This window comes from Lynx canadensis, chromosome A3, assembly GCF_007474595.2.
Source record: "Lynx canadensis isolate LIC74 chromosome A3, mLynCan4.pri.v2, whole genome shotgun sequence".
Taxonomy (NCBI): domain Eukaryota; kingdom Metazoa; phylum Chordata; class Mammalia; order Carnivora; family Felidae; genus Lynx; species Lynx canadensis.
In genome coordinates this window covers 13,662,999-13,685,145 of record NC_044305.1, presented here as the reverse complement: position 1 = coordinate 13,685,145, position 22,147 = coordinate 13,662,999, and the positions used below count along the sequence as shown (strand labels likewise).

The 22,147-nt window shown below is 50.6% G+C and overlaps 1 protein-coding gene across 1 annotated transcript in view; it reads left to right on the top strand.

Moving 5' to 3' along the window:
* The window catches only part of EYA2 (EYA transcriptional coactivator and phosphatase 2), an 89,507-nt gene that overhangs the window by 41,101 nt on the left and 26,259 nt on the right, over nt 1–22,147 (top strand). Inside the window, exon 4 of the mRNA XM_032592732.1 lies at nt 1,966–2,055. Coding sequence (XP_032448623.1) covers nt 1,966–2,055 — 90 coding nt within the window. The remainder of the gene's footprint in view (nt 1–1,965; nt 2,056–22,147) is intronic.

The window sequence follows — 22,147 nt, the reverse complement described above, 5'->3', positions numbered from 1 at the left end:
GAAATCGGGTAGGGAGCTTTCAACATCCCTGATGCCTGGACCCCACCCTCAGAAATTCTGATTTGATTGGTCTGCGGTGGGGCCTTGAGCATCAGGATTTTTGAATGCTCTCAATCATGACGGCGTGCAGCCAGAGCTGAGAACCATCGTGCCGAGTATTTTTCATGTGCATCAGTTGGGATGGGTGAGGTTATGCTGCAGTAACAAACATCCCCCGAATCTCGTCTACTTCTCTTTCATGCCCGTTCTGATCTGCTGCAGCTCTGACCCACATTATCTTGCCTCTGGAACATTTAGTCTTGTGAACTGGGAAGAGAGAGCCTGACCAACCATGCACTCACTCTGAAAGCTTCTGACCACAGCTGAAGCATGACTTCTGCCAACACAAGTCACACGGTCACATCTAAATTCAACAGGGAGGGTATATATCAGGGACTGGCAGACTTTTCCTGCAAAGGGTCAGATAGTAAATATTTCAGTCTCTACAGGACAATGGGGCTGTGTGGCTCCCGCTCACCTCTGCCTTCAAAACGCAAAAGCATGGGGCGCCTGGGTGGCGCAGTCGGTTAAGCGTCCGACTTCAGCCAGGTGACGATCTCGCGGTCCGGGAGTTCGAGCCCCGCGTCGGGCTCTGGGCTGATGGCTCAGAGCCTGGAGCCTGTTTCCGATTCTGTGTCTCCCTCTCTCTCTGCCCCTCCCCCGTTCTTGCTCTGTCTCTCTCTGTCCCAAAAATAAATAAAAAAAAAAAAACGTTGAAAAAAAAAAATTTAAAAAAAACGCAAAAGCAACCACAGACAATACACTGTTTAAAAAATGTAAGAAAAAAAAAAAAAGTCAGGGCCCCAGGGTGGCTCAGCCGGTTGAGCATCCGACTTCAGCTCAGGTCATGATCTCGCAGTTTGTGAGTTCAAGCCCCGCGTCAGGCTCACCACCGTCAGCACGGAGCCTGATTCGGACCCTCTGTCTCCCACTCTCTGCCCCTCCCCCACTCGTTCATGCGCATGCGCTCTCTCTCTCTCTCTCTCAAATAAGTAAACATATATATTTTTTTAATGTAAAAAGTCGATCTTAGCTCATAAGCCATACACAAACAGGCAGCAGGCCAGATTGGGCCCGTGGGGGTAGGGTACCAACCCCCAGTGAGGATCCCCCTCCTACAGGGCAAAGCTCCCCAGGAAGGGACCCCAAATATGGGTGATCAGTAATGCAGTCTACCATAGCACGTGCATAGAAAAGAGAGGGAGGGAGAAAGAAGGGACCCTTCATTGCACAGTTGGGTTTCACACATAACGTGGTGCGATCTGCTTTTGTTACTTAATACCTTGGAGGTAGATTCAAGTAATTCTAGCATGACTTCACTTTTTCAATCAAGTGGGCTAGGTTTCCAGGGTATGGATGGACCATAATGGGGTTTAGTTTGTGTGCTCATCTTTCTTTTTTTTTAAGTTTATTTCTTTATTCTTGAGACAGAGAGAGAGAGAGAGAGAGCAGGGGAGGGATAGAGAGAGAGAGAGCAAGAGAGAATCCCGAGCAGGCTCGCGGAGACCGACGCAGGGCTCCATTGCACAAACCCTGAGATCATGACCTGAGAGAAATCAAGAGTCAGACTTTTAACTGAGATACCCAGGGCACCCTGTGTGCTCATTTTTGTAATTAATCCATTTGCTAGATAACAGAGGGACTTCATGTATCGGGAAGAGTAAGACAGCATCTGTAGAGAGATTGTCATAAAGAGAGAATCGACAGGCCAGCTCTCCCAGTGGGCTTGCATAGTTTATGTTGCTTCCCCTGCAGTCGTCCAGGCCTCCCGGAAAGCAGGAGGGCCGGGAGGGAACCTTTGAAAACACATTGACACAGCCTAGGCCGCGTGTGAGCCCCTCAGAACCGACCTGGGCTGCCTGACAGTGGCGGGATGGGACGGGGGAGGCCCCGCTGGCGTGTGACTCTGTCCTTTCTTTCTACCAGGACACCACGACGTCTGTGCGCATCGGCCTGATGATGGAAGAAATGATCTTCAACCTTGCAGATACCCACCTGTTCTTCAACGACCTGGAGGTTTGGAACTGCCCGTTTTTTGTCGTAGTCGCCGTAGTTGGTGGCCTGTGTCTGGTTTCAGGGGAAGAGATGCTGCTTCTTCTCTTTTCTGTGTTTCCTTTTTCCTTTGGAGGCTAGAAGCTTTTGCTGACAACCCCCAAGAAGCCACAAAACGGCGGCCAGCGCCAATTTATTGAAAACACGCTTGACCAGCTGATCTCCCCAGCTCCCCCCTGTGGCTAATGGGCGTCTCTCTGCCCTGGTGGTGACGTCCACGGCCGTTTCGCTGATCTAATAAAGGCTGTGTAGTTTCTTCCTCCCGAAATTTGCTATTTGATAAGTCTGTTAAGGCAAATTAGTACAGATCCTCCTGGGTCAGTAATAATGAGCAGCGGGCCGGCATGGAAGCTTTTAAAAGCAATTTACATCCCCCTGAAAACGTGTTGTACAAAGAGAGTGAGCGCAGACAGAGGGACCGTGCTTATTCAGTGTCAGCTCCTGGGCCCCGAAGCCAGTGGCAAAGGACATAGGGAAAAGGGGGAGGACAGCGTCAGAAATAAGTTTGAATCCTTTGTTTATACCCGGCCTGTGGCGGAAAGATTTGAGAAGAACTTCAAATAAAAAAACATATTTAAAATTGAACTATTAAAGCAAAGGCAGAGCAATAGAAAGCTAAGGGTAAGGCACTTGTGCAAAAATATCTGGCTGAGGCCACCACCTGCAATTAAGTTCAGAGGTTAATCTCTGAGCTTCCTGGTAGCCAAAGCAAGGAGGGAAAGGCGATGCATTCCTTAGCTCTGATGAAAAAGCAAGCAGCCTTTACCAAGGTGAAGAAGGGTTCTTTGGGTTGATAAGAGGATTAATGTGGGGACCTTCTGGCTCGGTAAATTGTATTTGCATGATTGGTTTAACAGATTGAAAAAGGAAGGGAACCCAAAATTATACTGCGTGTGAAAGAACACTCCTATTTATCTTAGCAGGGCTATTTTTTTCCTGGAATCAGAACGCCCTGGGACTAGCCTGTAAAGTAGGCCTATGAAGGCTATGAATTCCAGAACTGTCCTGGTGGGCCCAGAGCATGAATCCTATTTACCATCAGGAAAGGATACAGGTTTTCCTTTCTGGTCTGCAGCCCTGGATTCCCAGAGGAGGAAATCCTTGCCGAAATGAACAATCTTGTGTTCCGTGCAGCCTAGGCAAGCCATTTGGGCCTCAGCCTTCCCATCTGTGAAATGGAATTGATGTTCTCTGTCCAACATCTATTTTAAAGAGAGGGTCTGTGTAGAAACTCATCGACGCATTGATGACAAAAGAGAACACTGGCACAGTGGGGAGTCCGTGAGCCATCAGACCCAGGACTGTCCCTTTAGCCAGATGCAATGTGCAGGCTCCCTTTACAATGACCTCTCGTGTCTTGGGGAAAAGAGGGAGCACGGAGGGGGAGAGGGAGAGAATAAATGAGCAAAACAACAAAACAGACGTGGTAATTGAATTCAGCAAGGATTTATGGAGCCTAATATAATCAAGAGCGGGCTGCCTGCAAATAGCGAAACCTGATTGGTTTTAGCAAAAGAGAAAAGGAATTTATTGGCTCTTGTACTTACAAAGTCAAGGGTAGATTTGGTCTCTCACGATCTCCTCCTTAGAATGTTGGTTCCATGAGGGCAGGAACCACTGCTGTATCACCTTCAGTCCCCAAGCTTCAGCAGTAAACAGCCAAACAAATCCATCCGTGAGAAAGTTCATTTAATGAAAAGGGTGTAAAGAAAAGAATGAGATATGATAGTGGGTGATGGGCAACAGGCGGGTAGGGTTGGGGGGCAGCATTCTCGAGGGAGCCAGGGAAGGCTTCTCGGGAAGGACGCTTGAGCCAAGGCCTGAGTGGCGGCAGAAGCCAGCCAGGCGGAGATGTAGGGAGGTGGGACCAGCACATGCAAAGGCCCTGGGGTGGGAAGTGGTATGAAGGCCACAGTGACCACAGCATAGAAGTGAAAGCGTGGGGGCAACTGGGATGGATGAGTCTGGAGGTGGAGTTCTGGGCCAGACACAGGTCCTGGACATCAGAGTTTATTCTAGGTGCTGTGGACAGCCATGGAGCCCGAGAGCAGTAAACAGGAAAGGCTGCCTGATCTAGCTTATGTTTTAAAAGAACTACTCTGGCTGCTGCGTGGAGAATGGGCAAGAGGAGGGAAACAGTGGAGGCTGGGAGACCAGCCAAGAGATTACTGCAGTTGTCCGAGCAAGAGAAGAAAGATGGGCGGGACCGAGGCGGTAGGAGATGGGCCTCGGGATGGCGGTAAAGCCAAGAGAGCTCCTGATGGGTTGGATGTGGGGGGGTGGAGAGAGAGGAGTCAGGGGTGAGGGTCCTGGGCTTGGCCTGACCAGGGCAACAGTGCCACTCTCTGAGATGGACAGACAGTGTGGTGGGCACGCGGGCTTTGAGGCGTCTGTGACACCCCAGGGAAGATACCAGACCGACCGGCAGATACAGGAGTTTGAATTAACACCAGACACACAGTAGGGGCTTTCTCAGCGTCGGTTGAACCGGAGGCTCAGAGCCGGGCATTATGCTGGACTGACGTGTGTGTGTTTCGAGGCAATGTCTTCAGCCTTCCCCCTCTGCCGTTCCTCCTTGGCCCCGGAGTGGAAGTCACACCTCTTGGCGAACGGATTTCATGGCCAACTGGAGCTCCTAGGGAAGCCAGTTTGGTTTTCTTCTCGGAATTTTTTTCAAACCTGTCCCCAGTGCCAGAGGCCCCCAGGGCACCTCGGCAGAATTGCAACCATGCTACCCGATGGAGAAGTTGAGACTCACACGAGCGCAAACAGTTCGCTTGCTGGTGCGGGGAGCCCTGTGTCAGAATCCGGGGGGGGGGGGGGAGCCTCCCGGGGCTCCCCGAGGAGGCTGATGGGACTCGGGAGAGGTGCTTGGTGCCAGTGCCCGCCTGGACGGTGGGGTTTAGAAGACAGAGTGCAGAAGACCCCTTTCCACTCTGAGCTTGCAATGCCGTCTGTAAATCGGGGTTGGCTCTCGCGTGCGGCAGCGATTTAAGGGAAAGCTGCCATTTGCCGGGCCCTCCTCTAAGTGCCGTGGATCCAGCGGCAAACGCAACAAGATCCCCGCCCTCGAAGCACGGACCTTCCAGTGCGGGACGCGCAATATAAACAACTATGTACCGTCAGACGAAGGGCCCCCGCCGGAAACCAGCAGAGTCAGGGAGGAAAGGAGATGGTCCCGGGGCTGTGACTTCACTTGATGCAAGCAGGCCAGGCTTCTCTCCCACTTGAGCAGACACCTGAATGAGGTGAGGGAGCCGTGTGGGTGTCCCGGCAGGGAGTGTGCTGGGCAGAGAGAACAGCAGGGCAGAGGCCTTGAGGCCTGGCCAAAGTTGGCAGGTTCCTGAAACGGGGAGGCTGGAGCGTCAGCAGGGAAGAATACGGTGGGCTGGGGGGGGGGAGGGGGGGGCCTAGGTGGGTGCAGATCCCACGGGGGTCCGGGCCATCCTGAGGCATTGGGCGATATTCTCAGGGTGACTGGAAGCCCCTGGAGGGTTTCGAGCAGGAGAGCTCCACCATCCGACTTGGGGTTCAGAGGCTCCCTCTGGCTGCTGGGGGAAAGCAGGGATCTGCATCTGGCCAAGTCAGGTGCCCAGACCCCCGTGTGAACGCACTCGAGGGGAAGAATGGGAGGCGTAGGGGGACTGGCAGACACACAGTAGGTGTCAAGTTCAGCTGCAGCTCAGGCTAGCCAGGGTACGCGTCCCGACTCTAGGGCGAGCACCTGCTAATCAGCCCTGTCTGCCTTTGAGCCTGGCCCCACCAGTCCCTGGCTGTGTGCCCTGGGCAGGTTTCTCCCTCTCCTTTGGCCTCGGTCACCTCATCTGCTAAATGGGTAGAAGGGGAGCCCCTGCCTTCCCGGCTGTAATGATGACGGGAGATAGATGGAAGCCGTCCGCACGGAGCCCAGCACGCTGTACGTGAGCCGTAAATGGGCCTCTGCCCTGCGTGTGCCACTGGGATTGGGGGGGGGGGGCCATGGTGCGAGGGCAATTTAAATAGTCATCTACGCTACTGTGAGCTAGAAGAATACAGCTAGCTCGCCCAACTCTGGATTTTACAATGATTCAGAAACGGTACGCGCAATACAGAGAGAGCTGGAGCCTGGGCGCATACCCACAAGTACCTCCCGCCTCCCTCGCGGCCACCTCGCCTTGGAGCAGGAGCTGCTCGTGGTGTGGTAAAATCCAGGGAAGGGACCCCCGTCCAAAATGTTGGCTGGGTCTCCGTGCAGGGTGTGGGCTTGATTGACGCCCGTGTGCTTAGGGCTCAAGAGCCGTGGCGACCGTCCTCAGGACGCACTGAACTGCGCTCACCCTGAAAGCCCTTTCGTGGGGAGCCTCCCGAGCTGCCACTTCCTAGAGGGGTGCATGAGTCACGGCCAAAGCAGGTGCTGGACCCAGCCCTGCGGCCTCCATCCCAGCTGAGCAGAGAGCTCAGGAGCACGGCCCTCTTGGGTTTGACGTGCAGGCTCAGGTTGCCGGGGCGGAGATGCCAGTTAACGTGGCCCAGTATGAAAAACACATGACAGACCCGAACTAGACAAAGTACTGTCCTTACTTCTTCCGGCCTTCCCTCTTTGCCTGCTTCCTCCCTCCCCTGCTTCGATCTTAGCTTGCATTCTCTCTCTTCTCTCTCTTTCTCTCTCCTCCCCCGCCACAGAACCCAGCCCATCTGTTCTTTCCTTTACTTCTCTCCCACCCCCTTCTTTTTTTCTTCCTTCCATTCTTTGTTCCTTTACCCATCCTCTGATCTCTCCCTCTCTCCGTCCATCCACCTGTATTTCCAGCCTATCATTTTCATCCACCTGGCCCTTCTCCCTTCCATCCATCAGTCCACCCCCCCCCCAACTCATTCACCCAACTATCCATTCTTCCATCTTCCCGTCCATGTATTTTCCATCTTCCTTCTTTCCGTTTATTCCCTAACTTCCCTCCATCTGTCTTTCCTCCCTTCCTGTCTTCTGTCCATCCACATAGCCTTCCCTCTTCCTTCCTTCCACCTTGGATTCCTCCCATTAACATCTACTGCCCATCTATTATGGACTAGGGGCTCTGGTCACAGACATGAGCCAGGCATGGCGCCCCTGTCCACCTCCTGGTAAGGGACACACACATAACACACCATCATAGAACAGGTGGGCCAGGACTGCTCTGATGGGCATTCCCAAGGTTGCTCAGCAGAAGTCCAAAGTAGGAAGTGATTAAGTAACCCTTCTGGCTGGGATGAGGGGAACAAGGGAACCATCAAAGAGGAGGAGCTACTTTAGCTGGGTATTAAAGAAAAAGTAAGGATTTGCTGGGGGGGGGGGAGATGGGGAGGAAGTACAGGAGAGAGACACTTGGGAGAAGAGTATTCCCAGGCCAGGGAACAGCATGTGCAAAGGTGAAGAGGCAAGATATGGATTTGCATGTTTGGAGAACATACAATACAGCAGAAGTTAACACTCCTGCAGACAGACCCCATTTTTATTAACTTGTTTCACCTTCATAGATGGAAATGTGCGTCAGAAGTGCCAGCCAGTCACTTCAGCAACTTAGAGACAAAATCTGGCTTGCAGAATTTACAGCTTGAGGGTGATTGTTCAGGTCATACTCCCATCTGTTAAGGGTGCGTGAACCCCTGAAAATGCATGCAGCAGCATAGTGTATGTGTGCAAGTATGTCTCTAGAGAGGGTGGTGGGAAAATCCCATTAGCCTAGGGTTAAGATCCACCCCAAGATTAAACCTTGTAGCTTTGGGACATGCAGTAGTTTGGTGTCTTTTTCTATCTCCCTGTAACCCCAACGAAACCAAGAGAAGGCAAAAGGAAAGTATACTCAGAACTGAATTAGGACCCAGCTCCTTTGGGAAAAGATATTTTGCAGTGAATATGGGAGCCCTCGGAGCTCTCTGCCTGGGGCCAGGCTCCCTCCAGGTGTCAGCTGGGAGGCGGGGAGCACAGGTTGCCCCCCTGGCTAGTTCGATGTGTTGCCAGTGGCAGGAAGAAAGCAGAATCCTGACCATTCCCCTGCCCCCACACTCATCCACGCTGGGGGACATCAGCACCCACAGGTGACAGCAGCAGCGACGAGGCCCTGGCCTTTATACCGAAGCCAGTCTCTGCCTGTCCAAAGACTGGGTGACTGCAGGAACTTCCAGCAGGAAGAGAGACAGACGTCCCTTTCTTTGACCCACCCCCAGAATGCATGTGGTGATTGGAAAAGTGAGCTTGGCAGAGAACCATGATATTCAAAGCAGAGCAAACGCCCACAGAATAAGGTAGTGGTGGAGGCCCAGGCTTTGAAGATTTCGGTTTATACCCCGCTTTGCCACCCCTGAATGATCTTAGACACCGTGACTTCAACTTTCCAGGCCTCAGTGTCCATTCCTGTAAAATGAGAAGTAAAATACGTCTTGTGGATCGTTGTAAGATCAGAGCTGGAGTGGGTAAGGCCCTTATCCTGGTGCCCAGCGCCGCCTCCCTACGAGGATTGGGTGTGCTGGTGCGCGGGGTGCCTGGCACGTGGTAAGCGCTCGACGATGGCGGCTGAGATGATGCCAGTTGTAACTGCACCTACAGGATTGGCCGCGGTCTGTCCTGTGCCCCCGTGCAGAGCAGCGAAAGGTCTCCATCAAGTCTTAGAGACGGCCTGAGAGGTGGGAGTCGCCAAGGAGCAAGTCTAGATCCAGACCTGGGAATGGACCCACTGGGTGTTTGGACCTCAGCTTCAGGGACCTCTGGGCTCATGACTTTTTGAAATGACTTTGATGGGTACAAAAACCCAGAGGATGAGCTACAAACTCCCCCTGTCCAGTGGGCCTTTATCAGAGGCAATAGGACGTAATGATTGAGAGCAAAGATTCCGGGGCCAGATGGCCTCGGTCCATATCCCAGCTCTGCACTTACAAGCTGTGTGACCTCAGGTAGGTTCCTTAACCTCTCTGTGCCTGTCATCATCTGCAACATGGGGGTAATAATAGCCACCTCATAAGATTACTATGAGAATTAAGTGAATTAATGTATATACAGCACCTAGAACATAATGGTACTACGTAACTGATGGTGATTAGCATTATTTTATTATAACAATTTTCATTATCATTATGTGCATACAGAATCATCACCTACAGGGGCGCCTGGGTGGCTCAGTCGGTTAAGCATCTGACTTCAGCTCAGGTCATGATCTCACAGTTCATGGGTTCGAGCCCCGCATCGGGCTCTGTGCTGGCAGCTCAGGGCCTGGAACCTGCTTCGGATTCTCTGTCTCCCTCTCTCTCTGCCCCTCCTCCGCTCATGCTCTGTCTGTCTGTCTCTCTCTCTCTCAAAAATAAACATTTAAAAAATTTTTTGTAAAGAATCGTCACCTGCAAAGGTGCCAGGAATTTGTGCACAACCATGTGTAGCCAGTCGTGTTAATTTTCCCCCATTTTGCAGACAAGGAAACTAAAGTTTAGAGAGGGTGAGATATTTGCCCATGCTCACAGCAGCTGTGTTAAGCCCAGATTCAAACCTGAGTTTGCTGGGCTCCAATGTGTGCACTCTTGAAAAACAAACAAATCTTCAAGACAAAAATTCATTATTTCTATTTCAAGATACTATAACTTCGATTAAAAATAAATTTGAGGTGGGGCGCCTGGGTGGCTCAGTCAGTTAAGCATCCAACTCTTGATTTCAGCTCAAGTCACGATCTCGCGGTTCAGGGGATCGAGCCCTGTGTTGGGCTCTGTGCTGACAGTGTGGAGCCTGCTTGGGAATTTTTCTCTCCCTCTCTCTCTGCCCCCACCCTGCTCGCACACACTCTCTCTCTTAAAGATAAATAAGCTTCCTTAAAAAATGAAAAAGTAATAATAATTAATTAATTTGAGGAGCACCTGGGTGGCTCAGTCAATTAAGCATCCGACTCTTTTTTTTTTTTTTTAACGTTTATTTATTTTGGGGACAGAGAGAGACAGAGCATGAGCGGGGGAGGGGCAGAGAGAGAGGGAGACACAGAATCGGAAGCAAGCTCCAGGCTCTGAGCCATCAGCCCAGAGCCCAACGTGGGGCTCGAACTCACAGACCGTGAGATCATGACCTGAGCCGAAGTCGGACGCTCAACCGACTGAGCCACCCAGGTGCCCTGTCATCCGACTCTTGAGTTTGGTTCATTGTGATCTTACAGGATCGGGACCCATGTTGGGCTCTGCACTGTACCCCTGCCCAGGATTCTCTCGCTCTCTCTCTGCCCCTCCCTTGCTCTCTCTCTCTTTCTCTCTCTGCCTCTCAAATGAATAAATAAACATTAATTAATTTTTAATTAGAAAACTTAGCGTCACCTGGGTGGCTCATTTGGTTACACGGCCAACTTTTGATTTTGGCTTAGGTCATGATCTCACGTTTTGTGAGACTGAGCCCCACGTTGGGGTCCGTGCTGAGCATGAAGCCGACTTGGGATTCCCTCTCTGCTTCTCTCTCTGATCATCCCTGCCCCCGGTCTCTCTCTCTTAAAACAAACATTTAAAAATAATAAAGTATTTTAAAAAATAAAATGAAGTTGAAAATCTAGACCATTGTAGAATGGCTGAGGTTTTATAGGCACTGTGATTAGGAGTGTTTCCAAATTCCAGCAAGAGGGCTCTCAGTTTGGGCACGAAAAAGACACGAAACAGAGGTAATTGTAAGCAAAGGCCAGTGCGGTACGTGGGAGAGGATGGGCATTGTTACGCTGTTACCATTTCTTCTCAAAGACAAGGCACTGGCAATGTCTGCAACCTCATTATTGTCAATATGGGGTTTTTTTTTTTTAAGTTTGTGTTGAGAGAGAGAGAGCACGCGGGTGCGGGAGGGGCAGAGAGCGAGGGAGAGAGAGAGAATCCCAAGCAGGCTCCGCACTGTCAGCACAGAGCCTGGTGCGGGGCTCGGACCCACACACCATGAGATCGTGACTCAAGCCAAAAGCAAGAGTTGGACGCAGCCGAGCCACCCGGGCACCCCTTTCAGTGTGTCTCAACTGGACCCGAGGGCAGAACCTTCCTGCCAGGAGGATTCATTTGGAAATGGGAGGGAGGGTGCTGGTTGTCACCGGAAGGGGAAGAATTATTGACTGTTAGCAGGCAGGGCCCGGAATGCCAGATAACCCAGCACTGAGGACAGCGTCCTGCATGAGGAACCCGAAATGCCAGCGGCACCCCGTTGAGAAACTCTGTGCTCAGCCCTTGAGAGCCGTCAGCCAGATGCACCGTATTTCTGGATCCCCTAGTGTCCAGCACAACCCAGGCCTCACGCTGCTTGCTTTTACTCGAAATGCCAAAAAAGAAACCACCAAAAAAAACCTCTCTGTGTGATAGCAAACGTATTTTCTTACTGGAAGTCACAGTCAAAACCATTTGAGGGGCGCCTGGGTGGCGCAGCCGGTTAAGCGTCCGACATCAGCCAGGTCACCATCTCACGGTCCGTGAGTTCGAGCCCCGCGTCAGGCTCTGGGCTGATGGCTCAGAGCCTGGAGCCCGTTTCCGATTCTGTGTCTCCTTCTCTCTCTGCCCCTCCCCCGTTCATGCTCTGTCTCTCTCTGTCCCAAAAATAAATAAACGTTGAAAAACAAAATTTTTAAAAAAAAAAAAAAAAACCATTTGAAAGCCAGTTCTCTAGAGCAGTCCCGTCCAGTAGATTTTTCTACAACGCTATAAATTTCTGTTCTGTCCAGTACAGTAGCCACTGGCCACGTGTGGGTTTGGGGCACTTGAAATAAGTCTAATGCCACTGAGGCCCTGAATGCTTATTTAATGTTACTTAATTTTAACTAATTTGAATGTAAATAGCCACCTGCGGCTAGTGGCCGTTACAGTGGACAGAACCGGACATTTACCTCGTTGTAGAAAGTTCTGTCAGTGCCACTCTGGAGTTCTAAACTTACCAGACATGGCCTGTATTTTCTTTTTTTTAATTTTTTTTTAAGTTTATTTATTTTTGAGACAGAGAGAGACAGAGCATGAACGGGGGAGGGTCAGAGAGAGAGGGAGACACAGAATCTGAAACAGGCTCCAGGCCCTGAGCAATCAGCACAGAGCCCGACGCAGGGCTCGAACTCACGGACCGTGAGATCATGACCTGAGCCGAAGTCGGACGCTTAACCGACCGAGCCACCCAGGCGCCCCATGGCCTGTATTTTCAGGGACGATGATGATCATCATCTTAGCTGACGTTTCTATACCAAACACTGTTCTGAACACTTTACATGTATTACCTCGTTTAATCCCCAACAGTTCCGGAGGCTAAAGTCCCCGATGGAGGTGCTGGCAGATCTCGTTGCTGGCGAGCACTCTCTTCCTGGCTTGTAGAAGGCCTCCTCACCGTCTTCTCATGGCCTCTCTTCGGTGCGGAGACGGAGAGCGGGGCTCTGTGGTGTCTCTTCTTATAAGGGCACTCATCTTATTAGATTGGGACGCCACCCTTATGACCTCATTTAACCTTGGTTACTTCCTTGGAGGCCCCATATCCAAACCCAGGCACACTGGGAGTTAGAGCTTTGACACGTGATTCGTGGCGGGGGGGATCGCAGACATTCAGTCATAACACCCATTTTACAGGTGAAGAAACTGAGGCACAGAGAGGTTCAGTGAACAGCCCGAAGTCACACAGTTGGCAGTGGCAATATTTAGACCCAGCACTTACTCGCTGTGTTCCGCTGCCTCTCCCAGGGAGAGCAGCTGCCATCTGGCTTGAGAAAGAAGATTCCAGACAGGAAATCTAGACTCAACACGGTGCTGTAGATGATGGGTTCAAAGGGAAAGAGAAAGCAGAGAGGGTTGGTGTAGCCTGGACATGTGGAGAAAGGCAAGCAAGGTCTGCCAGCAAGAGGAGAAGAAATTTCCGGCAGAGGGGCCACTGGCTGGCATAGTAGAGCCTGCGACTCTTGATCTCAGGGTTGTAAGTTCAAGCCCCAAGTTGGCCGTAGAGATTACTTTTTTCAATATCTTAAAAAGAAAAAGAGAGAGAGACGGAGGGAAAGAGAAGTTCCCGACATAGAAGACAAAGACAGAAGTTCATCTGTGAGTTAGCACATCATCTTCACGCTGTAGACGCAAAACAAAAGTCACACAAATAACAACGGAAATCACAACGAACTGAGCTGGCGTCCTCACTCCCCACCCTGAAGGTGAGCAGAGCAATAGACAAGGGGTCGGAATGCATTTCTACAAAGAAGGACGCAGGCCGGGGCTGGGGCTGAGTGGAGGGCACACATAGGAATAATAGTCACAGTGCCAGCTAAAACGCACTGCATGCTGTCCAGAGGGCTTGCCTGCACTCATTCCTTTAGGCCTTACAGGGCCACGGACAGTAAATACAGTAAATGGGTTACGTATACCCATTTTAGAGATGGGAAAACTGAGGCACCGAGATGTTAACTTGCCCAGCTCTTGCCTGTATTGAGCTCCTGTGCCACACATCACACATGCATTTTCTCACTGACATCTCACAACAAGCCTACAAAGGAGGGTTTTTATCCCTATTTTACAGATGAGGAAACTGAGGCCCAGAGAGTTCACAGAGTAAGGGTAGTATGGAGATTTAATCCGAGGCCAAGCTGACTTCCAAGCTGGGACCTTTATCCTGCATGGGAAACACAGTTTTGAAATGAACTGAGTGGGTGAAGAAGGCATAAGATCAACAGAATGGAGGGGAGAAAAGTGTCCTCTGTAAGAAACAAGATTGACCTAAAGGTTTTTGGCCGAAAGTATCCCCCCCCCCGCCCCGCCTACCAGGTGCAGGAGTGGCCAGGCAGGTGGGTGGGCTGGAGGGGGACGTTTTCCACGTGCTGCCAGAGCTTCAGGAAAGATCTTGCTAGAGGGACTCAGAAGTGGCTGGAACCTGGGCAAGCCGTGGCTGCTTGCCTGACGTGCAGGCCCGATCGCTAACGTCTGATTTATGGTGCTGCGGGAGCCATCAGGGAGAATAATATTTCACCATGTCAACGCTGAGCTGCTCTCCGAGGCATCCTGCCCAACCGGCCATCAATGCGGCGCAACCCACGGCCTCCTTGGTGTTCTTCAGATAAGTTAAACATTTAGGCAACACACGAAAGACAGCCCGGGGTTCCCTCCCGGGAGCAACAGCCGTAAGCAATCTCACTTAAAAATATACCTGCCCTGAAAGAGGAGGAGTGGCCAGGGAGTCCATCTGGCCTCTGACGAGAGTCATTTTTCTGCAGCAAATTTGTCAACAGTTTCCTTTCTGCGTTCGTGTCTCCAGGCAGCCAGGGACAGAAAGCCATGGGATCAGAGCTCGGCAGGGCAGGTGGGGAAACCCCAGCTGTCCCCAGCTTGATCATAACAGTTTTGATAAGTATTTGTCACTGCGTTTGCTGGTCAGAACTGGACAGCAATGAGAATGCTGAGTATCGAAGTCTGTGGGATGCAAGCAAAGGGTGATCCGGCCTTCGATTACATTTCTATTAGAAAAACAGGAAAGTTAAAAGAATTGGTCATTGAAAAGACCATGAAGGCAGATGATGCTTTTGGCAAGCATGAACGAGAAAAAAGAAAAAGAACGAAAAAGAGGCAGAGATGGATAAACAACATTCAGAACGAAAGGACGGACGTTACTCAGATTGAGGACAGATCCGGCTTTTTTTTTTAATTATGAGAACACTGTATGATATTATACCAATGAACTTGACACCTAGATGAAGTTGGCACTTTCCAGGAAGATGGAAATTACCAGAATTAACCTCGGGGGGGATTTTAAAATAAATGAACCCATGGCTGTGAGACATTGGAACAGTAGACTCTCCAAAAATGGCACCAGGCCTGTTTTAAAAAGAGTTCCAGCAAACATCAGGGAAAGGGTAAACCCCATCCTGCACAAACTAGGAGCAAAGAAAAAGGTGAGACGCTCTCCTACACATTTCATGAGATGAGTGTCACCCTGAAGCTACACCTGGACTTTGAGCCCATGACAAACGGACAAATCGCTGTCGTTTTCATCGCTGATGAAAGGCCGGCTACCCCTGCCATCCCGCGGATACTTTCACCCATGCCCCACGACTCTTCATGTAAGTCCCATTCGGGCCCTCTCTGGGCTTCCACTTCAGGCCCGTGGTGAAAGAAGGATCTGAACTATAATTGGGACCATTCATCAGGCCGTCATATGCCTTGTAACACACCTGCAAATGATGTGCTACCCAGGTTTCATAATTTCCAAAAAGGAACCTGGAGACTTTTCTCTGTCACCTGAGAAAGTCCCGAAGCAATGACACTCCGGGAGCAATGAGCACACCCAGCCCCCAGATCTTGGGCTCTAATGCCATTTTCTGAGAAAAGAAGCCAGGGCTCCTTAGAGAAACGGCTGATTCTAGGGCTGGGGCAGGAAATACATATAATACATGTGGCACGTCTTATGCCAAAAGTAAGTGCTCAAAAGACTCTACAGCGATGGAAGATGTCAAAGGGACACGGGAGCTTCCTGGCGGAGTTCTCAGTGGCCAAAGCTGGGAACAATTTGACTACGAAAACAAGTTACATGATATTGGATTCTAAGTATAAAACAAGGACCCACGGGTCCGTAATGACACAAATAACGATTAGACAAATAAATAAGTGGGAGAGGATAGACTAATATCTCGGGCAAAAAATTTTGAATCACTTATTCAGATAACTCCACCCTCACTGTGAGCTTTGCATAGTGACTTCCTTTCAAAGAGTACAGTATGGAGGGGCGCCCAGGTGGCTCAGTCAGTTAAGCAACCAACTTCGGCTCAGGTCGTGATTTTTTAAAAATTTTTTTAATGTTTATTTATTTTTTGAAGGAGAGAGAGACAGAGTGGGGGGGGAGGGGCGGGCAGAGAGAGAGAGACACAGAATCCGAGCAGGCTCCAGGCTCCAAGCTGTCAGCACAGAGCCCGACGCGGGGCTCGAACCCATGAACCTCGAGATCATGACCTGAGCCAAAGTCGGACGCTCAACCGACTGAGTCACCCAGGCACCCCTCAGGTCATGATCTTTTGGTTCGTGGATTCAAGCCCCGCATCGGGCCCTGTGCTGACAGCTTGGAGCCTGGAGCCTGCTTCGGATTCTGTGCCTCCCTGTCTTTGCCCCTCCCCTGCTCACACTCTGTCTCTCAAAAATAAATAAATGTTAAAAAAAAAATTAAAATCAAAGAGTACAGTATGGAAAGGGGAGGAGAGTGACTTTACGGCAGAGGAACCTGACAGAGATGACCTGAGCCAGGTGATCAAGGTCAGCATGGGCAGTGTAAGCCCTTGGAGAGGATGCACCCTTAGAAAAGGATGTGCAGCCCTCCTCGCCAAAACCTGCAACCCCAGTCTGACCATGAGAAAAACCACAGGCAGATCCCCGTTGAGAGGCATCCTACAAAACACCTGACTGGTTCTCCTTTAAACTGCTGTCAACACCAAGGAAAGTGGGAGAAACTACCGCGGCCGTGGGGAACCTGAAGAGGTAGGATGACAAAGTGTAATGTGATGCCCTGGCTGGGATTCTGGAAGAGAAGAAGGACATTAGTGGAGAAGGCTAAGGGATTCTGAATAAGGGACTGACATTCCCTGGGCCGTTCTCCCTGGGGGGAGGCCACAGGCAACAGCCACGGCACCCAGCCGGAGGCCCCAGTGCCTCAAACAAACAACAAAAAAAGAATTGACATTAGTTAATAACGGTATAGTAATATTTATTGGTTGTGACAGGTACTCCATACAAATGTTACCAATAAGGGAAACTGAGCGTGGGGTTTATGGGAACTCTCTATACTACATTCACAACTTTTCTGCAAATCTAAAATTATTCTAGAATTAGAAGCTTTGGTGTTAATCGGGGCGCCTGGGTGGCTCATTCGGTTAAGCATCCGACTTCAGCTCAGGTCGTGATCTCACGGTTCATGCGTTTGAGCCCTGCGTCGGGCTCTGTGCTGACGGCTCAGAGCCTGGAGCCTGCTTCGAATTCTGCGTTTTCCCCCCTCTCTGCCCCTCCCCTGTTCACGCTCTCAAAAACAAACATTAAAAAAAAAAAAATTAAGCAATCCCTATCAAAATAACACCAGCATTCTTCCCAGAGCTAGGACAAACAATCCTAAATGTGTATGGAACCAGAAAAAGACCCCAAGTTGCGCAATCTTGAAAAAAAAAAAAAAAAACTAAAAGTTTTGGTGTTAAGTAAGCTGCCTGAGATCACACTCCTAGAAAATGGCAGGGCTGGGACTGGAGACCAGGGAAGGGTGTTTGAACACCATCTGCGAAGTCCAGGATGTAAGACCTCAACGAGTGTCTTCTGTCCCCCCACGCCCCCCCCCCCACTCCCTGAGATGCGTTCGCGCACAGCGTCCTGACACATTGGCGGGGTTTGACTGAGGAATGCGGTTTTCTGCTTTGCTTCTAAATTGTCTCATCTGCAGAGCTGACCATGCACGAGCCTCTCTTGATGGTGAACTCAGCTCAGTGTGATCATTCCTGAACCAGGCACAGAGTTCAGGCCTGTAGAATTCAAAACAGTCATAACAGCAGTGATTATGCCAGACACGTAGGTGGCATTTTCGACAGGCAGAGGCACTTTTCAAAGTGCCTCACCTGTACCGACTCATTTAATCCTCGCAAGGCCCCGTGCACCGAGTGCTGTTCCGTAGCTCAGTTACCGACAGGAAGCTGAGGGTCAGAAAGATTCAATACTTGGTCCAAGGCCATTCAGTTAATCAGCAGCAGAGCCAGAGTTCGGAACCGAGGGTCTGGAGTCTACGCTTTTAACTGCTGTACTCTCTGACCTTGCAAAAAATCAGCAAACAACGGGCGTTACCTACTGGATAAAAAAAATAGATTGGCCATTATATCAGCCGTAGGTTAGCCCTGGAGGCCCCACAAAGTGGAGAAACGGAGAAGTTACTGGTCCTGATGTGAGGTGGAGCTGGGACAGTTTTCGCAAAGGAGAGGACATCAAGGAGCCTTTGCAGGCTTGTGGCAGATGGATAGAGAAGAGAAAGGCATTCAAAACAGAAGCAACAGTAAGTGCAAAGGCCCTGCAGCAGGAGCGTGTGGGTTGTTGAAGGAATAGCGGGAGGCTGCTACGTCTGCGAGTGCAGTGGGAGATGGGGGGGCGGGGTGCAGACACGCAGGCTCAGAGACTTTGTGAGGACCGTGCATTTACGCAAAGGGAGGCAGGGGTGGAAGCAGGGAGGGTGAGGAGGTGACTGCAGTAGTCAGGGCTCCACAAACTTCGTCCGTAAAGAGCCATAGTAGATACTCCAGGCTTTCCGGGCCACACGGTCTCTGTCTCGACTGTGGGACAACAGCAGCCACAGACAGTATGGAAAGGAATGAACTTGGCCGTGCTGCACTAAAGCTTTATTCACACAGGTTGTGGTTTGCTGAGCCCTGATCTCGGTGGGAGATCATGAGGGCTCGGACCTGGTGGGAGCAGTGGAGGAGGCGGGAAGAGACAGACTGTGGACACATATTGAATACATATTGACTTATTGTGGACATATGTTGAGTGATTGTGGATATCCACGGAAGGGAGAGTCGGCAGGATTTGCTGATGAGGAATGTGAGGGGAAGCAGGGAGTCAGGGACTGTTCCAGGACACATGCAGGGTCCAGCCTGGCGTTGAACTCATAGTAGGCGATCAGTACGTCTGTGGATCGAATCAGCAGTGCGGTTTTTCATGTGCATTCACCTCACCTTTTCTGGTGACGTGTTAAGTACCTTGAAGGCGAGAGCCACTTTTAATCCTGGAAACCTCCTTGCTCTTTTTTTTTTTTTTAATGTTTACTTACTTAGTTTGGGGGCGGGGAGGGGCGGAGAGAGGGAGAGAGAGAATCCCAAGCCAGCTCCGCGCTGTCAGCACAGAGCTCGACGTGGGGCTCGATCTCATGGACCGTGAGCCGAAATCGAGAGTCAGACACTTAACCGATGGAGCCACCCGGGCGCCCCTGAAACCTCCTGGCTCTTGACGCATGCATTGTCTGATGCGGTTCTGGGCCCATAGGAAGGGTTTTTACGAATAGTCCTCGGACGGGTGGCTCTTTGGGAGCACAGGCTCTGAAGGCGGCCGGCCTCCTGGGCCCCTCCTCCCCTCACTGCCGTCATAACTGGATTAGACCCACCACCCTAATGACCTCGTCTTCACTTGATCCTCTGCAAAGACCCCATTTCCAAATAAGGGCCGTTCGCAGGGCCTGGGGGTTAGGATTTCAACATCTTTTTTAAGAATCATAATTCAGCCCATAAGAGGCAAATTTCTGCACCTCTCCCCACCTCCACTTGCCCTCCATGAGATGGGGGTCAACTGTATCCCCTTTCATATGTGCAACGTATTGAGCATAGCCTCTGGCGCGTTGGGGACTTAAATGTCCTTCAGTGTGAGGGGCGCCTGGGTGGCTCAGTCAGTTAAGCGTCTGACTTCGGCTCAGGTCATGATCTCAGGGCTCGTGAGGTTGAACCCCACGTCAGGCTCTGTGCTGACAGCTCGGAGCCTGGAGCCTGCTTCGGATTCTGTGTCTCCCTCTCTCTCTGCCCTTCCTCTGTTCATTCTCTCTCTCTCTCTCAAAAATAAACATTAAAAAAAAATTTTAAATGGCCTTCAGTGTTAGATCCTGCCTGTCTCCTCCCCAGTGAGATATTTTCTGTTTTCAAAGGCAATGCATATGTGCATTATCCTTATGGAAAATGAGGGGGGGGGGGAGGAATAATCATTTCAGTAAGTTGAAAGCCTCCTGTGACCACTAACCCAATCCCAGTGCCTTCCCAGACAGAACTGCTGCTTCCAGTCAGATGTGTAAGCTTCCAGACCTTTCATTGTCCATCTATGTATATATCCATATAAAATATCTTGTTTTGTTTTCAATGGGTTTTTACAAATACAGTTGACCCTTGGACAACATGGGTTTGAATTGCATTGATCCACACATATGCAGACTTTTTTTTTTTTAAGCTTTTTTTTTTTTTAACGTTTATTTATTTTTGAGGCAGAGAGAGACAGAGCATGAATGGGGGAGGGTCAGAGAGAGGGAGACACAGAATCGGAAACAGGCTCCAGGCTCTGAGCTGTCAGCACCGAGCCCGACGTGGGGCTCGAACTCACGGGCCGTGAGACCATGACCTGAGCTGAAGTCGGCCGCTTAACCGACTGAGCCACCCAGGCGCCCCCAGACTTTTAAATAAATTTAGTACAGTACTGTAAATGCATTTTCCTTGTGATTTTTTTTTTTTACTCTTAATTTTTTTTAATGCTTATTTATTTTTGAGAGAGAGAGAAAGAGAGAATGCGAGCAGGGGAGGGGCAGAAAGAGAGACACAGAATCCAAGGCAGACTCCAGCCTCTGAGCTGTCAGCACAGAGCCCAACACAGGGCTCAAACTCACGAACCGTGAGATCATGACCTGAGCTGAAGTCAGACACTTAACCGATGGAGCCACTCAGACACCCCTCCTTGTGATTTTCTTAATAACTGTTTTTTCTAGCTCACTTTATTGTAAGAATATAGTATGTAATACGTATCACATATAAACTAGGTGATAATTGACTGTTTATATTATCAGTAAGGCTTCCAGTCAACAACAGCTATTAGTGGTTAAGTTTCGGGAGGGAGTCCAAAGTGATACACAGATCTTTGACTACACAGGGATCAGTGCCCCAACCCCCGTGTTGTTCGTGGGTCTTTCACCCAATAGAACGTCTTAGAAATATTTCCGTGTGCTAACAGAAAAATCCACCTCATTCGTCTGAACCGCTGGGCGGGATTCCGCTGAATGGACATACCACGTTGCGTTTAGTGATGATCCGGTTGAGGCAACTTTAGGTGTTGTCCCGTTTCTCACCGGGATGGTGGACATCTTTGCACAAGACGATGTGTGGGTGTTTCCGTAAGTCAGAAAGCGTAAATTCCTTGCTGCTGCCCAGACCTCACCCAGGTCAAGGCCATGGGAACGCTTCCTCTGTCTTTGCTAGCAGGTCCCACTCGGACCCCCCAGGATAGTCACGCGTGACCCTGAAGAGGCCAGAAGCACCCTAGGCTGTGAAAAGCTGGTGCCCTCCACCGTACAGGCCCGCCCCCCATGCAGGAGAATTGAGGCGCATAGGATCTTCCTCCCCCAGAGCTCACTCCCCTCATTGCCGGCTCAGCCTCAGCGGGTAACTGGATCTAGGTCAGCTGGTGGAGTATGAGGTAGCGTCTAGCTGAGCGTCATGGTATTTTATTAAGTCCGAAATGTGATCGCTACTGTTGTCACACTTTAGCGCCCCCAACAATCCCCTTGCAAATGAGAAAACCAGAGCCTCCCACATACCTTTCCCCTGACATCAGGGAAAGCGGTGGGTGCCCCTGCCCAGGGGCCTGAGCCCGTGTGACCCCCGGAGCAGCTTTCGAGCCTCAGGCAAGGACTGGAGGGGGGCACGGGAGGTGTTTTTCCAATTTTAGGCAAAGCATTGGATGGGGGAGAAGTCTGCTACTAATTTGGTCTTCTCTGTGCCTGGGTCTTCGGAGTCCGCGTTGGCTTTTTAAAGACAGTTTTCACTGACGTATCAGGATTGCTGTCCCAGGACCCTTCGATTGGTATACGAGGTCTGTGGATCAGAGGTCTCAAACTAGGAAGCCCACAGGGGCCAGGTAAGCAGGTGACGTGAAGGGAAGAAAACCCAGACGAGACTGTGGAGCGCTGGAAAGGGCTAAGGGCGGATGGGACAGAACAATGCAAGCCCTGCACTGCCAGAGTGCGTAAAGTCTCAGAGTAGCTGAAGATCTGGAAAGACAGAGAAAGAGTGAGAGCAGGAAGGGAGAGGACGGAGACGGGGAAAGAGAGGTCCCCTGAGTTCACATATTGGCTATTGTTCCCAAACAATTTTTCAAGCGTAGTGTGGGCTGAATAAGATACGTCTCCAGGCTGGCTTGCGAGCTCATCCCTAATCGAACCTGTCAACACAGAAGAGAAGTTGTCAGCCTGGTGTCTTTACCCCTCGAGAGCAGCACCGTCCACTAGAATTTTCTGTGCCGAGGCAAGTACGTGCACCGTCCAGTACAGCAGCCATTGCCTACATGTGGTTACTGAGCACTTGAAATAGGCCTAGGGAACTCAATTTTTTATGCGGTTGAGTTTAAT